The sequence below is a fragment of the Remersonia thermophila genome, chromosome 2, assembly GCF_042764415.1.
Source record: "Remersonia thermophila strain ATCC 22073 chromosome 2, whole genome shotgun sequence".
NCBI classification, from domain to species: Eukaryota; Fungi; Ascomycota; class Sordariomycetes; order Sordariales; family Chaetomiaceae; genus Remersonia; species Remersonia thermophila.
In genome coordinates this window covers 3,399,919-3,416,351 of record NC_092218.1, presented here as the reverse complement: position 1 = coordinate 3,416,351, position 16,433 = coordinate 3,399,919, and the positions used below count along the sequence as shown (strand labels likewise).

At 63.6% G+C, this 16,433-nt stretch overlaps 3 protein-coding genes across 3 annotated transcripts; all 3 read left to right on the top strand.

Annotated features, from left to right (window-relative positions):
* Nucleotides 1-224: 224 nt before the first annotated feature.
* VTJ83DRAFT_2392 (uncharacterized protein) lies at nucleotides 225-4,756 on the top strand (the record flags this gene model as incomplete). The annotated part of the gene is made up of 4 exons (XM_071008657.1): nucleotides 225-408; nucleotides 477-1,161; nucleotides 1,234-2,238; nucleotides 2,335-4,756. 4 exons carry the CDS (start codon nucleotides 225-227, stop codon nucleotides 4,754-4,756), a joined length of 4,296 nt encoding a protein of 1,431 aa, XP_070868932.1.
* Nucleotides 4,757-5,193: 437 nt separating this feature from the next.
* On the top strand, nucleotides 5,194-6,665 carry VTJ83DRAFT_2391 (uncharacterized protein; the record flags this gene model as incomplete). The annotated part of the gene is made up of 3 exons (XM_071008656.1): nucleotides 5,194-5,752; nucleotides 6,089-6,285; nucleotides 6,384-6,665. The coding sequence occupies 3 exons, from the start codon at nucleotides 5,194-5,196 to the stop codon at nucleotides 6,663-6,665; spliced, it is 1,038 nt and encodes a 345-aa protein (XP_070868931.1).
* A 4,870-nt stretch (nucleotides 6,666-11,535) lies between these two features.
* On the top strand, nucleotides 11,536-15,063 carry VTJ83DRAFT_2390 (uncharacterized protein; the record flags this gene model as incomplete). Its single annotated transcript, XM_071008655.1, has 3 exons — nucleotides 11,536-11,670; nucleotides 11,802-13,442; nucleotides 13,498-15,063. 3 exons carry the CDS (start codon nucleotides 11,536-11,538, stop codon nucleotides 15,061-15,063), a joined length of 3,342 nt encoding a protein of 1,113 aa, XP_070868930.1.
* Nucleotides 15,064-16,433: the final 1,370 nt, after the last annotated feature.

Below are 16,433 nucleotides of genomic sequence, written 5' to 3'. Positions count from 1 at the left end.
CTCCCCCCCTCTCTCTCTCTCGAATCAGAATGCAGACCAGAGTGGCACGCGAGGAACTGTGATACAGCTCGACGCTTGCTGGCCAGCACAACCTGACGTGCCTACCACCCGGCCGGCTCTCTCCCATCTCTCCAGGGGGGAAGACCGCCACATCGATCGACTGCTACCCCTGAGGACTGTCCTTCACCATCCTTTACACCTTCGTGCGCCCACCTCGAGCCGTCATGAGCGAGCAACGTCCTCCCCGGAGGATTCCCGAGGATCCTCTCATCGGAAGAACCAATACCGTCCCCATCGAGGAGGAATTCGACGCTCCCGACGCGGATGTCCCGCCGCCAGCGTATGGAGACTACCATGATCAGGTCCAGGTATCCAAGACGGGCTTCAACGCCAACGCGGCCGTCACTGGTAAGCGCCGCTCCTCGGTCCCCCGGTCCCCTCTCGCGACCGCCTTGAGGGCTGACGCATCCCCCTAGCCGACGGCCGCATCAACATCCACATCAACGAGAAAAACAGCCGCCTCGCGGAGCTCCTGGCTCCGGCGCTTACGAGACAGCTCCGCCCCGAGACGCAACCTCTCTCGTCTCCTGCGGCGCCTCTTCCGCCCGCCTACATCCCCCCGAGCCTGGGCGGCCAGCCGGGCCAGACACCTCCGCCCCGCCTGAACGTCGTCATTCAGATCGTCGGCTCCCGAGGCGACGTGCAGCCGTTTGTCGCCCTCGGCCAGGTGCTCCGCGACACGTACGGCCACCGCGTCCGCCTCGCCACCCATGCCACCTTCAAATCCTTCGTCGAGGAGAACGGCCTCGAGTTCTTCAACATCGGCGGCGACCCGGCCCAGCTCATGGCTTTCATGGTCAAGAACCCCGGTCTCCTGCCGGGCCTAGACTCCCTCAAGAGCGGCGACATCAGAAAGCGCCGCCGTGAGATCCAGGAGATCCTGAACGGGTGCTGGAGGTCCTGCATCGAGGCCGGCGACGGCATGGATGTCGAACCGTCGCAGAGGCAGAAGGATGAGCCGGCCGGCGGCGACCCGCTCGCTTGGGCGGGCGACCCCAAGAGCCGCCCCTTCGTGGCGGACGCCATCATCGCGAACCCGCCGAGCTTTGCTCACATCCACATCGCCGAGAAGCTGGGCATCCCGCTGCACGTCATGTTCACGTAAGTCTCTCCCCCCCCTAACGTCTCGCCCTCATCGCCGGGATGGGTTTTTTTTAACGGAAAGCGTTTCAGCATGCCTTGGACGCCTACCAAGTCTTTCCCGCACCCGCTGGCGGATATCGTCGCCACCAACACCGACGCCGCCATCACCAACTACGTCTCGTACGCCCTCGTCGAGATGCTGACCTGGCAAGGCCTCGGAGACGTCATCAACCGGTTCCGCACCAACACCCTCGAGCTCGAGCCCATCTCCCTCATGTGGGGCCCCGGCTTGCTGACGCGGCTGCGCATCCCGACGACCTACTGCTGGTCGCCCGCCCTGACCCCCAAGCCGGCCGACTGGCCCGGCGAGATCTCCGTCTCGGGCTTCTACTTTCTCAACCTCGAGTCCGCGTACGCCCCGGACCCCGCGCTCGCCGCCTTCCTCGCCGCCGGCCCGCCGCCCGTGTACATCGGCTTCGGGTCCATCGTCGTCGACGACCCGGACAAGCTCACGCGCACCATCTTCGGCGCCATCCTCAAGTCCGGCGTCCGCGCCATCGTGTCCAAGGGCTGGGGCGGCATCGGCGCCGACGCGCACGACGTCCCCGACGGCGTCTTCATGCTCGGCAACTGCCCCCACGACTGGCTCTTCAAGCGCGTGTCGGCCGTCGTCCACCACGGCGGCGCCGGAACCACCGCCGCGGGCATCCTCGCCGGGCGGCCGACCGTGGTGGTGCCCTTCTTTGGGGATCAGATCTTTTGGGGGTCCATGGTGGCCCGGGCCGGCGCCGGCCCCGCCCCGATCCCGTTCAAGAAGCTGACCGCGGAAAAGCTCGCAGGCGCCATCGAGCTTGCGCTCAGGCCCGAGACGCAGGCGCGCGCGGCGGAGCTGGGCGACAAGATCAAGCAGGAGAAGGGCGCCGACGTCGGCGGAACCATGTTCCACCAGCGCTTGGACGCCGACAAGATGCGGTGCTCGCTGGCGCCGAGCCGCGTTGCCGTGTGGCGCGTCAGGAGGTCCCAGGTCCGCCTGAGCGCCATGGCAGCGGCCGCGCTGGTCAAGCAGGGCTGGTTGAAGCATTCGGACCTCAAGCTGTATGTGGCATCGTCTTGCCTGTCACACAGGCTCGTTTGTTGCGGAGGAGGAGGGAGAGGGGCAACGCGTCTTGCTTGCTAACCCACGATTTGCAGCTACCGCCCCGTCGAGTACAACACGGACGACCAGCCGTGGGATCCCATCTCCGCCGTCGTCGTCGCGCTTCTTGGGGACATGAGCAACTTCACCATGGCCCTGGCAGATTTTCCGCGAGAGGTGTTTCATCGTGCCCACGACAGGGCGGCCAAGAAGGGCATGCCAAAGAACCCCCCAACCAAGGACGGGCCTGCCCAGACGTACCCCTCGACGTTGGCCTCCGCGTCGGGGACGTCGCTGGCCAGCGCCTCCACGTCCCACCGTCGCGTCGACTCGGCCTCGGAGACCACCGGCTTTTGGACGCCTCCGCCCGGCACGGCCGCCGCCTCGGTCGAGTCCCTCCCCATCTCCCAAGCCTCGACGGCCGGCGCCGGCCTCTCGCCCCAGGCCACCCGGGCAGCAGGCGCGGCGTCGCCTCGCTCGCCGGCGCCCGCCTCGGACGCCGGCGCCGCGAGCCCTAAGCCCTCCAACCTCGACGTCGCCGTCGCCGCCGGCAAGGGCGTCGGCCGCATCGCCGGCGCGAGCATGAAGTTCTACACCAACACGTGCCTGGGCCTCGCGCGGGGGTTCCGCAACGCGCCGAAGCTCTACAACGACGACACGGTGCGGCCCGTCGAGAAGGTCACCGGCCTGGCGAGCGGGTTCAAGGTGGCCGGAAAGGAGTTTGGGCTGGGATTCTACGACGGCCTGGCCGGGCTGGTGACGCAGCCGCTGCGCGGCGCCGAGAAGGAAGGGCGCATGGGGTTCGTCAAGGGGATGGGCAAAGGGCTGGGTGGCGTTTTCCTCAAGACGGCTTCCGCCATGTTTGCGCTGCCCGCGTACACGGCGCAGGGCGTGAGCGTGGAGGTGCGCAACCGGCTCTTTGCGCGCGGCTCGACCAACTACATCATCGCCTCGCGCGTGCGGCAGGGCGAGGAGGAGCTCGCCGCGGCCACGGCCGCGGAGGCGCGGGACGTTTTGCTGCGGTGGCATGCCAAGAGGGACGAGCTCAAGGGGTATTACCTGCTCAAGCAGAAGGAGAAGGATAGCGAGCGCGCCCAGGCGGACGCCGCGGCGGCGGCTCAGGTCGAGGAGGGGCCGAAGCAGGAGGAGAGCAGCGGAGACAACGCGGCCGCGGCCACGAGTTCCGACCCCGCCGGCGGCAGCCCCAACCCGGCGAGGTTCCTTGGCCTGCCCCGGGAGTCGTGGTACGGGCGGCGGTCGCGTTCGCGGAGCAACAGCAGCAACGCCGCCGCGACCGACCACCACGCACCGAGCTCGACGGCCACTTGCAGGGGGGCGGCCCCCGGCTCGGCGGGACCGGCATCCTCGCCCACCCACGCGCATGCCATGTCGACGTCGAGCCTCCTCCCGTTTGACCCGAACGACGCCGAGGCGCTGGAGCGCGCCATCCGAGAAGCCGTTGAGCAGACGTCGACCGGCGACCGCGAGGAGGACGCCCGGATCGAGGCGGCCGTCAGAGCGAGCGTGCTCGAGCTGGCGCGGGTGGCCGAGCAGCAGCAGCAGCAACAGCAACAGCTGCGACGACCACAATCACCCAGCCAACAGCTGCAGCAAGCTTCGGAGCAACCCCCCGGGTATACCCCTCCTCCTGGCCAGCAGCAGCAGCCACAACAGGATCCCGGCCACGGCTGGATCGCAGACCAGAAGAGGATGCCTCACTCCCGGACGAACAGCGCTAGCTCGGCAGAACTGCATCCGCCGCCAAACAGCGAGGACTGGACCAACGTCACGGACGAGGAGTACCAGGCGCTCATCGAAGAGGCGGTGCGGCAAAGCATGCAGCAACACGAGCTGGAGATGAGGTGGCGTACGCTGCAGCGGCAGCAATGTGAGCAGTGGGGAGGCGGCGATGAAGAAGCCATCGAAGACGTGGTCGGCGCGAGCCAGACGGCCAGCACGGCCGCGAAGCACTCGCCGTCGGCATCGCTCTCGGCCAACGCACCTACCGCCGCCGCTGCCGCCGCTGCCGCCACTGCCGCCGCTGCCGCCGCCGCCTCCCAGCCTACGCCAGCCACCGGCAGCGGACAAGCCCCCCAGGAGAACCGGGCGCAAGAAGGCGAGGGGGAGGACGAAGAAGCTCAGCTCCGCCGTGCCCTCGAGGAGTCCGAGCGCGAGTACCGCGCACGCGCCGACGAGCTCGCGCGGCAAAAGACCGAGGAGGAGATTGTGCTGGAGTATGTCAAGCGGCAGAGCCTTGCCGAGGAGGAGTTTCGGAGGAGGAGGAACTTGACGGAGGCGGGGAAGGGGAAGGGGGTTGCCCATGGTCAGGGCGGCGAGAGGGGGATGCCGGGGACGCGGGAGGGCGAGGAAGACGACGAGGATGAAGAGCTGAGGAGGGCTATCGAGGAGAGCTTGAGGGTGTCCAGCGGAGGGAGCCGGAGCGGGGGTGGCGGTGACGGACCGTCGTTTTCCCGGTGATGTGCCCTCGGCTTTTTTTTTTTTTTGGGCGTTGTCGTTGCCGTTGGGCTCCCATGTTGCCAACGCGCTTTTCATCCTCTGGCTCCTCTCGGCGCTGGGGAGCGTGATGTCTCGGGAGAAGGGCGGTCTCTCCCGCCCTACAAGGAGGCAGACGCAGCAGACACGGTATTAGACAGCACAGCAGACAGCGCTCCACCGCCGCCGGATCAGGCAGTTGTTCAACAAGACGCTGCGCTCCTATTGGCCAGCGAGGGCCGGTCCAACCAGAACAGCCGATCGGGTGACATCATGTTCCTCAGCACGTTCCATCTCGTTCCGATGCCTCCGCGCACTGCGGGCTTGCCATTCGTAGTTATAGTAGTAGATATCCGCTAGCTTTTATGCTCCGTGCTAACAAGCCTCCCAACCCGGTGCCATCTGCTCAGCCACCGCCCGTCATGCCGTCATCCCTCTCGTCGCCCTCCTCCTCCTCCTCCTCCTCCATCCTCGTCCTCGGCGGCACGGGGACCATCGCTCGCCGCCTCATCCGGAAGCTCACCTCGTCGTTCTACTCGTCCCCGTCCTTCTCCGGCTCGGACGCTCCTCCGCCGACCATCCTCATCGCCTCGCCGAGCCACCCCCCTGACGACGATGACGGCAACGATACCACCACCAAACCCAACAACAACAACAACAAGATCCACCACGTCGTCTTCGACTGGGACGACCCCACGACGTGGGAGAACCCCTTCGCCTACAACGCCCCGCCGGGGACCTCGTCTCCGCCCCGGACGCCCCGCGAGCAGCCAAAGACGGGCCGCTGGCCGCCCGTGCGCGCCGTCTACCTCGCCGCGCCGCCGCCGCCGCCTTCCTTCCCCCTACGCGCCGCCGACGGCGCCATGGCGCACTTTGTGACGATGGCGAGGGACCGCGGGGCGCGGAGGTTCGTGCTGCAGCGGGCGTTCTCGTCGTCGCTGCCGTCGTCGGGGGCGGGGCCGGAAAGCGGAGGGGAGGGCCGTAGAGGCGGCGGCGGCGGCGGCGGTGGGGAGCCGTGGGGAAAGGTGCAGGCTTGCTTGAGGGAGATGGGGGCGCGGGGGGAGTGCGAGTGGGCGGTCGTGGAGGGGGGGTGGGTTCAAGGTGTGTTGTAACCTCTTTTTCCTCCTTTTCTTTCTCTTCCTTTTTTTCATTTTTTTTTTTTTTTGGTTTCAGCCTTTTTTTCTTCTTTTGGTTTCAGCCCTTTTGTTTTCGTTGTATGAGGCGGATGATCTGGGGTGGTCCTCTTTTTATTGTCAACGAGAGAAAAGAAAAGAAAAAAAAAAAAAAAAAAACACCTCCTGACGGAAACCCCCTTAGAAAACTTGGCCGCCTTGCCCGCGCACATCCACGCCATCCGCCACGAGAGCAAGATCTACTCCGCCGCCGGCGACGGCCGCATCCCCTGGGTGTCGGCCGACGACGTGGCTGCCGTGGCCGCCCGCGCGCTGACCGACCCGGACCCGCCCAACACCGAATACCTCGTCTTGGGGCCTGAGCTGCTGTCGTACGGCGATGTGCGTCTTGTGTTTGCTTTCGCGCCCCCGTCGCCCATGGGATAGAAACGCAGCGGTATGGCGGGCGGACAAGAGGTGCTGACGTTATCCGCCATCAGATCGCCCAGATCCTGACCGAAACGCTCGGCCGGCAGGTCGTGCACGTCCCGCTGCCCGCGGCCGAGCTGGAGCGGCGCCACCGCGCCTTTGGCATGCCCGAGGACTACGCCCGGCTGCTCGGCGCCATGGAGACGGCGGTCAAGTTTGGCGTCGAGGAGCGCACCAACGATGCCGTGCTGGCCATGACGGGCGCGGCGCCGCGTCGGTTCCGGGACTTTGCCCGGTCGATGAAGGAGGTTTGGGACGGGAGGGTGGAGCCCGAGGGTGATGGTTGGTTTTAGGTATTGCCTGTTTTCTTTCGTCGCTCCTTGTTCTTCTTTTTTGTTCCATCTTGGATTGTACAACTCCGTCGTGTAACAATCTCCTTGACTCGCCGCTACACGCAGGATCTCTCCGGCTTGTTGTTCGGTGATGTGGCGATGTGCTGTTCTCAGGGACGTACGTTACTTGCCTTTTCGGGCTAGACCCCGGTGGTTTTCGGCGAAGTGGGTCCCGGCGCCCCGGAGCGGGCCCGGAGTGAAGCCCGGGTCCTCGCTGGGCGAAGGATGGGCGGCGGGGACGAGACCACGGATCGTGGTTTCTAGGGCTCATTGAGGCGCAAGCAATACGGGCTGTGCGACGATGCAAGAACCTCCGTGAGATTTGGCCCTTGAATGACGCGTCCACATCATATTGTACCATGGTGTCCGACGTGCATCACAGCCCCGCCCCCCCCCCCCTGACACCATCGTTCCTATGGCTTGTGCGGCTCCTGATGAACATCCGCCAAGGCAGAGCGAGTATTCTACGAAGAAACACATGACGAAAAGCAACCCGGCATCAGGCAGCGGGCTCACCCCTCCCGTAGAATCGGCCTGCCGCGCCAACGGAGGGAGAGGTAGACACGACCCCGTTCAGAAAGCCCACCCGGTGATGAACCCTTGTGGAGGAGGACGCGCGTTTTCTTTCGGGGGTGTGATTCAGCTGTCTAGAGACGCAAAGCACCGGCCCGAAGCAAAGCTTTCCATCGACGATGAGATGATGACGAGGATGACGACGATGGCATTCCGGCCATTGAGCCTTGAAGGGGTTTCACGCGAGGAGGCCGCATGGGGTGGAGCTAATAGTGAGTTAGGAACTACCACAGAGAGGCGCCGGGTCCGGACGAACAACGGATGAGCCAACCGCGGCACAATCGGTGCCACCAGACGACTGCCTTCTTTATCCAAATTGCATGTTCGATGTCGACGGCGATCAAAGATCGCCACGGACTCCCGGCATGTTCATGCTACCCCGGTTCGGCACTTGAAGCTCCCGGAAGTCACGCTGACCGGGTTGCCATGGGCCTGCACCAGCCCGCCAGCATGCCGTGATGATGGACGGACGGGAGGACGGACGGGCAGATCCCAAACCGCACCGCTCCCGAAAAGAATGCTCAGCGGCGAATGCCTTGATTTACCGGCCGGTGAGCGATCCCAACGGACGGTCGAAGCGTGGTTGGCTTGGAAAACGGCATCGATCCGCCACGGCCCGGGGACCTTTTGTGGCATGTGGCAGTGTGGCACGCCAGAAGGTGCTCTCCGGTCTACAAGGCACGCTGGCTGGAGGCAACGCCCGCTTTTGGTTTTTCTTCCACGCTGGAAGGGAGCATCTTGACAGGAGAGAGGCGCAGCAGAGGGCCGCTCTGGGCCAAGCGAAACCTGGTGGTGGGTATCATCGTCGGTGGTGTACCTGGGCAGTTACCTGGCTTACCCCGTCGCCATCGCCACATGTTGGAACGCTGGACCCTCTCGCGTTGGCGCAACACTTCCCCGCCAGATGTCCATGGTCAGGCCACCTTGGGAGGTGACACTCCAGCGCCTGAAGCCTCAGGACCGGATCCCATGTTGTAGAGTGCACAAACACCGCAGTAAAGGGGGGGATTGTGCCGCAGCCGTCTCCGGGACTGAACGCAACGTCGACCACGAGGGAAGAGCCACGAACCGGTGAGCATACCAAGAGATGCTGATGGCTGACCATGTCCCACAAAGCCCGCGGTCATCATCCAGAGTCAGTCAAGGGGATGGCAAACCCTCGGCTGGCAGAGCATGCTGAGCGGATGCTCTTGCCGCCTCCTTGCCGAGAACCGGCTGAGTCGAATAGATGAACGGGCTACGGGTGCGTGTTTGTAAGAATAGCTCAGCAGGGAGCTTCCCGTGGGACCCATGCATCCCGGGGAAGCAGCAGGTGGATTCGGTGCCGTCTCGTCGCGCTCAGCTCGCCAAACCGAAGGAGAAAAGCATCAAGCGCAGGCGGGCCATTCAAGGGGGGGGGGGGGGGGTGCCGGCGGCGGCGGCAAGGCCATGGGAAAAGGGTTGACGGCAGACGCGTAACCCTCAATCTAGAAAGACATCTATCTGCGGGAGCAAGGCCACCAACCCGGCGTCTTGGATATGCAAGTGTGGTGGGGCATTTGACAGCTTTGTGGTGGGAAAAGCGCTGGCTAATAACTATACATACAGTAGGTAGTTATCGTGTTTCGCGGTCGACCAGGAACACAAAGGTCCGTTCCGCGTCCCCGCCGAAAATGCCACACACACACACACACACACACACACACACACACAAACACACAGAGAGAGAGAGCACAGATGCTGCCGACGGGCTCGCCAAATGGCGCAAGCGGGAACGCCCCCAGGACCCTGGAAAAAAGGGCTGAAGCCAGGCTTTTGCCGAGCTTTGCCCAGAGGATGCCCAGACGGCGCAAGGACACCCAAGCATCTCTGGGCGGTTCCCAGGAGCGCGGAACAGGGCGACCTCGGGCGGTCCTAGCGAGAACCCGCCGTCGGGGCACCCGACCTACGCCGCGGGATCGCCGGGCTGAAGAACCGCGTCCTGGAGAGGACCGGGGGCGGCGGCAGCAGGCGCGGGAGCAAGCCGACGTGTTGGCGCAAAGGTCGTTGGCGTGCGCAAAAAGGCCCCTGGCGCGATCCGAGAAAAAGTCGTGTCGGCGGGCTGAGGTGCCACGGAAATGGCGGCCACGTCGGCATCGGTCCGGCGAACTAACTAACCACCTATGTAGGTAGCTAGGGCCACACGCACCCCGGCACGATGGCATCCATGTCCTCGTTGGGACGGAACCCTCTGCAGATCGACGAGATGCCCGTCCCGGCCCAAGAAGCCCCACCGACCGCTGTCAAAGAGAGCCAGCCAGCCCGACCACGGCCTGACCCACAACAAGCTCGCTCGCCTTGTTGAGCCCGCCGCGGGCCTGGCCGCGGACAAAGCCCCTCAAAGGAGCGAGGTAACTAGCACGGGTGAAAGGTGGAAGGACAGAAAATAGGGAACTATAGTAGGCGACTTGTTTTCGCTTCCCCATTTCCGAGATTTCATGTCTTGGCTGACACTTCCGTCATTGACGGAGGTGGGGGTGAGGGTGAGGGTTGAAGATCACGATGCCAAGCATTGGCGTTGGCTTGGGTCATCAGGTGCTTGTACGAAAAGAGAAAAAAAAGAAAAAAAGGTACCCCCGGGTCAGGGCCTTCTTCCATGCCAACAAAAGACCCGATAGGGCTGCTTTCTGGGCAGGTAGTTACTCTGTACCCTGGGGATGAACTATTAACTATGTACTGTGTGGTAACTACCTACCTACCTACCTACCACAGTAGGGGTCGGGGGGAGGGGGTTACCAGACGGTAGCCAAGAGACCCGTCTGGCTTGCCTGCTCAGGCCGGCTGGGCTGGGCTAATGTTACCTACAGTGTACATGAGTTAACTACCTACCTAGGTAACTTTAGTTAGAATCTGGGGTTCAGCTCGCTTCCCTGGTGGACCATTCTTGCCTCTTCCCGCCCCCCCCCCCCCGACACAAGGACGCGACCGGGATCGGTCGAGGGACCCGAGAGGTTGAGGCAGCTGTTCCTCAAGCACCGACGCAGTAACTAACTAATAGTTAGCGTCTCTTGCCTGCTCCGTGGAACTTCGTCCACCTCGTCCCCAGGCCAAGCTGTGCACCGTGGGGATCCCGTCTTCCATGCAAATCTTCCGATCCGTTTTGCTTCTTTGTAGTCGTCCAGCTTGGACCGTGGCTGTTGTTGGACTTGTGCCGCTCTCTCGTCTCACCAGCATGCTCGCCCTTGATTCATACCGACCCCGGGACCTTTGTACCACGCCAGTTGAGCAGAATAGAAACCGGGCCCAAGGCTCACCCAGCATCCTCCTGCAAGGTGCCGTCCCCGGCGTTCCGACGGTGGCTGAGGTGTTGATGACTCCATCTCAAACGATGAATGGCGTGCCACCCACCCTCGGCTTCTTCGTGTTGTCCTGCAGCCCTGGTTCCTGGCTAGCATGACCCACCCCCTCCCACAAGGCCACGGCTCGAACGAGCTCCCCTGCCTATAGTATAGTACATCACCTTACTTGCACAGCGACGTATCTGCATGGCGGAATGAGAACTCGGCATGGGTCTCGCAAAATGCGGGGCCATGATTGTGTGCGTTGCCCTGCGCTGCAGCTGGGAAGGAAAGGAAATGTGTGAGAGAGAGAGGAAAAGGGGGGGGGGGGGGGTGTGCGGTGCTTGCGCGCAAACGACCGGTGCCATTTTCGTCTCTGCTCGCCGTCTCGGTTGAGGCACATCCCGCGAATACCACCCTCTGCGGGATGCTCTCATGCGTCTGCTAGACCGCCCAAGAGGGTTTCTCAGCTGCAGGTGAGCTCGCCACCCGACGACGACCCTCTCGATTGGCGACAAGAGCATTTTACCCGTGGCTCCGGCCACGATCCCTTCACCCAACCTGCTGCACCTGCGCGCGCGCCCGAACCTTGAACTCTCTGCTTGGTCAGGTTCCCGGAGAATCGGAGGGGTCCATCTGGTGAGTTATACAACTCAGCCTGTTGGCCTGCTTGTTTGCACCCCCTCCCCCCCCCTCCCTCCTCCCACGCCCCCCTTTCTACGCTGCGCCAGGGGACTAACCAGACCTCGAAAGCGTTCTGACCGGACCTCGCTTGCGTTTTTCCTGGGCATACCTCACCAATATGTTCTCTTCTGACCTGCTGCTGAATACCTAGCATTCAGCATCCTCTGCCTCGATCAGGTTGTGCCCAGCTCGGGCCTTTCTTTTCTCTGTGGCAATCGACCGGTGTTGGTTGGTCTCTGGGCTCCTGTCCGTCACAGGGCGCCCCGTCTCTCTCCGGAATGGACCTCCTCTTCAGATCGTCCGTGGCCAGGGCCATTCCCAAGTCGAAGGGGGCCAGCGTCGAGCGGAGGACCGAGGAACTGCTCAAAACCAACGGCTTTCGGGGGTTGCTCGATATAGAGAATGAAGGCAAGGTGCGTGGTGCCCTTCTGGCGCGGTCCGGTTACCATTCCCGGCTTTGGCTCTCCCGTTCGGCTTGCCCCTGCGTCTCGGATGGCGGCGCCGCGCATAGGAAACTGACATGATGTTTGTGCGCAATGCGTAGATGGACCGATTGCGAGGGCAACCATCCGCCCCGCCCCCTGCCCAGTTCGATTCCACCAGACAAAAGGATCACCTCCCGCCGCCGCCCGAACGCCCAGCCTTTTCGTCGTCGCCAGATACGTTTCTCATGACCAAGCCCGCTCCGACACCCGCGGTTCCCGCATTGTCGCTTTCCATCCTTCGGAACAAAAGCAGCAAAAAGCCCAAACGGCCGGCGGATGGCGAGGCCGAGCAGGATACCGATCGCCAGACAGACGCAGAGGCACCCGCGGCCAGCGATCCGTCCCACAAGCAGGTGACGTTTCTGGACGACGAGGACAGCATGTCGGACCAGTCCTCGATATGCCATTCTCCGAGCTGGGAGAACTATGGACAGAGGAAAAAGGAAAAGAAGCAGGAAGCCGAGCGTCGCAAGCGAGAAAAGGAGCAGGCGGAGAAGGAGCTCAAGGCTGCGCGGAAACGGGCGGCTGTGAGGCTCAGCAAGCTCCCTCCGCCCCCGGGAGCGGCCCACCCGGACCCCCGAGGCCATGTGATGGCGGCCGCCGACGGCTCCATGTCGGACACATCGCTCGTCAGCCGCCGGAACGTCCAGGGCGCCCTGTCGATTCCCCGGTTTGCGACCTCTGCGAGAGCCGCCTCTTCTGACAACGTTCCCGCCGTCGCATGGCCCCGCCCTCCCGTGGCCGGACCGCGCGTCGCTTCGAACTCACCCCATGCAGAACGCCCCGGAAGCGGCCCCCAGGACGAGTCTAGGACAGAGGAACCACCGCGGCGCACCTCCGGCGAACAGAACCAGCCTTTCGCGGCCTCTGCCGAGAACGAGAGCCGACCGGCCCGGCCGCTGTTCCGCATGCCGCCTGTGAGAGCACGCAGGCAGCAATCCACCCCGCCGCTCGGCCGCACTCGGATCGAAGACGGTTCCCAGGCGCTAGGAAACCAGAACGCTCGGCATGGGCCGTTACCTACCTCCCCGTCTGCTGACAACGTCCAGGCCAGCAGCTACGTTCACCATCAGAGAGCCCAGGCCAAGCAGCGGGCCATCGCCAGTCTCGTTGACGAGCATGTGGTGGCGAAAGCGAACCAAGGCTACCCCCCGTCGCGGTCCAGCACCGGCCCGGCGCAGCACGGTCGACGTCTATCATTGACGATGGAGGCCAAGTCGGTGGCGATGAGGCTCATGAACCTCAAGGGCCCCCCCACGGCAGCCAGCAAGGAACACGCAGAGCCGAGAGATTACGCCGAGTTCAAAGCGATACAGTATTCGTCTTCTTCCGATGCTGCCTGCTCCGAGACGACAGCGAGCACTCGTGCGTCCCTCAGCGGCGCGGAGAACGCTTGCCACAGCACAAACGCCGAGCGGTCGCCTACGCCGCAGCAGGACTCGACCAGGTCCAGCGTCGCACGGGGTACCGGCTCGGCTCCTCCGAGCCAGGACAGGAAGAGCCGGGGCCTGGTGGGCGCGGCCAAGGCGGTCTTGAGCTTCTCGAAAGCATCGCATAAGCATGCCGATGATTCCAAGGCGTCCGCCCGCTTGCCGCCGCATCCCCCCGCTCGGTCGCCCTTGCGTCCTGGGTCAGCAGCGCCGGAGGAGACAGTGGAATCGAACCGCACCGGTGCCGAGGGTTCCTCGAGCGCTGCCTGGGTAAGTCGCCTGTTGGGAACGAAGCGGCTGGCGGCGTTCCACTGACCCGATGCAGGACGCAGAGACGGGCCCAACCGCCCACACGAAGCGCAGCACGCTGGCGCCGCAGAGCGAGCCACAAGCGTCCGAGGGTTCCTCGTCCACGTCCGGCTGCGAGGACGGGTCCCCAATTCCTTCCGGGACGAGCACCCCCGACACATCGCGGCCGCAGTCGGCCAAGGACGTCCCGCTGGCCAGCGAAGCCGAAGAACAACCCAAGCCCTGGGGGTCCCAGGGCAGGGGTCTAGCACGGGGACATCCCCTCGACTCCAGCAAGCCGTATACGCCGCCTCCGGCCGGCGAGACAAGCGCGCCAACAGGCACAGAGCTCGGCGAGGACGAGCGGTGGAGCCGGACGGCGCTGCCGATCGATATCGAAGCGGATGCCGATTCCCTCACCACCTCCACGTCCAACCAGGAGAGAACCGGCGAGGGCCATGCGACAGCATCAACCCAGCCCCTCGATCCCCGGACGGCACGACCGGCTTCCACGGCCCCAGAGCCGGACCCCAGCAACCGTCCCTCGGCGACGGAGCCCGCGGTCACGATATCCCCACGCTCCGGAAAGCAACCGTATAGCTCGCCAAAGCTCTCGCCAGCTCTGCCGCGCTCAGCTGAGCCGGCAGCTCGTGATGGAAACGGAGCGGGCGGCGTAACGGGCGCGTGGACTCGGCAAGAGGAGGCTGCTCAGGCCGGCAAGCCCCCGAGCCTTGGAGCCTCGGAAGCCCCCCTCGGCCCGGCGAGAAACACGGAGAACCCGGGAATCCCGGGGTTCGCCCCGGGCAGGCCCGTCACGAACTTCTCAAGAAAGCCGGCAAGGCCAACCTCGCAGCCGGTGACCGGAGTCAGCAGCGGCGCGGGTGCGGAGGGAAGGAAGGATGGTTCGGGAGGCGCTCCGGGACAGGAAGAGGCTCGCCCGGCGTCTTCGCCGGCCCCCGCGGCTCTGCGGGTCAACGAGCTCTCGCTTTCGACGCTCGGGACCGACCTTTCGGCGCCCAACCCCCTTGGCGGCGCCTCGGGCGAGGCGTTGGAAGCCAGGCCGTTGCCGTCGCCGCGGACCACGTCGAGCTCGGCCCTTCAGGTGCCCGCGAGGCCCGGCCGACAGCCCAGGGCCGCCTCGGCGCCAGCGCCCCCGAGACCGCCGACGCCGTCGGCCCGCGCATCCGGCGGCATGCCCGTGTCGATCCTCAAGCGGCCCAGGACGCCGACCCAGGATATCCCGCCGAGCCCGGCGCTTCACCCGCAAGCCTTCTCGGCGCTCCCCAGGCACATGCAGCCGGGGCACTCAAGCATGGCGGCGGCGGCGGCGGCGGCGGCGGGGCGCCCGGCCCTCCCCGGGGCCGGCGAAGGGCCCATGGCCAAGATCCTGGTCGAGTGCTGCAGCTGCAGGTTCTACCACGACATGCCGTCCAAGCTGTACGAGTGCATCGCCAAGCCGGACGCGGTGGTGGAGGACCGGGCGCTGGGCATCTCGGGGGCGATCACGACCATGGTCAAGTGCCCGTGGTGCGGGCATAACATGAGCCGGGATTGCTGCGCCGGGTACGCGGCGGTTGTGTATTTGAAGGAGAGGCTGCATTGAGAAAGGTAGGTTGGCTGGAGCCATGTTTGGTGGCGAAGTCTCGGGCAGGATGGGATGGAGAGTGTACGCCTATTCCGTATTCCGCATATTCCATGTTCCGCCTTTGCCTTTGTATTGTTTAATCCGCGGTAGGCCTTTTGCCTGTCTGCCGTCACCTACCAATGCACTTTTTTTCTTCCTTTCGAGATTCCTTGAGAGCGGACCTTGAATACGCATGCGTGGTAAAAGCAGCATACACACCCCTTCTTCTTTTCTCTCGTCTCTACGGAAGCATCGCGTGGTAACACTGCGTGGAGGAACTCAAAAAAAAACAAAGAATAAAAAACGTACGTCTCTAATGGTTGAATCTTTTTTTTTTGTTTACTTTTATTTTCCTTTCCCGTACTTGGAGGGTGAGGCAGGTTGGGAGGTAACAGAGTCTAGTAAAAGAGTACAATCTTCCGAGGATGTGCTAGAGTCTCATCGGATCGGCAGCCGCCAAAGAAACCGCGTGGGCCCCTCCTGTGGAGGATAATAGAGCGGTCAGGGTCTTTGTTGGACCGAAACGTAGCCACCCCCGAGCACTCCAGCATGGTGTCATTTGTCGCAAGCAATTGGCTTGCGTTTCTCGGTTGGAACGTCGGATGCCCGCGTCTCGCGCTCGGAATTCGGCTCGCAGGGCAAATCAAGACAACCAAGACGCACTCACGAGCCCGGGAGATGTAACGAGAGCGCGAGGCGTGCAAGAGCGGGTGGCGTATGAAGCTTGTAGTACGTAGGCTGTTGTTGGCCTGGCGTGGAGCACAAGGTAATATGTACTAGTAGGTGCTGCTTTGCTACATGTAGCTAGGTAGGCATGTCTATCCAAGTGGATATACATAGGGTGTGTGTGGTGTGTACACAATACACGGTACGTCGAAGCGTTGTTGTGTGTACTATAATAGTGATTGATAGCGAGAGGCAGTTGGAAAAGCGAGGGGGTTGCAGGGTGCCAGGGCACGTGATATCGCGTATCGTGACGGACGCACACGAGGGATCCGCAATCCCCGATGACCGGCTTTCGGCGGCTGTAGGGCCCCCACGGCCCCACTTTTCCGCTTTCCCACCTGGACCTCGGGCCCACTCCGAAGCCCAACGAGAAGCTTCTTTTCTGCCGATGACGCCGATAGCCAAGGTAGGTTCCAGGTTTTTGGTGTTTTTGCACGACTCCGACAACCGATCATTATCTGCTCTTTGCGCTAGGAACTCGGGGAGACGAGGAAAAAGGGTACCGCCGTCGGCCCCCCCTCCAATTCATTTTCCAGACGAATACCAAAAAAACAACATCAACAGACTCGACGGCCACGGTTCTGCCTTTTTTTTTTCTTTTTTTTCGGTCCATCGTCCAAGTC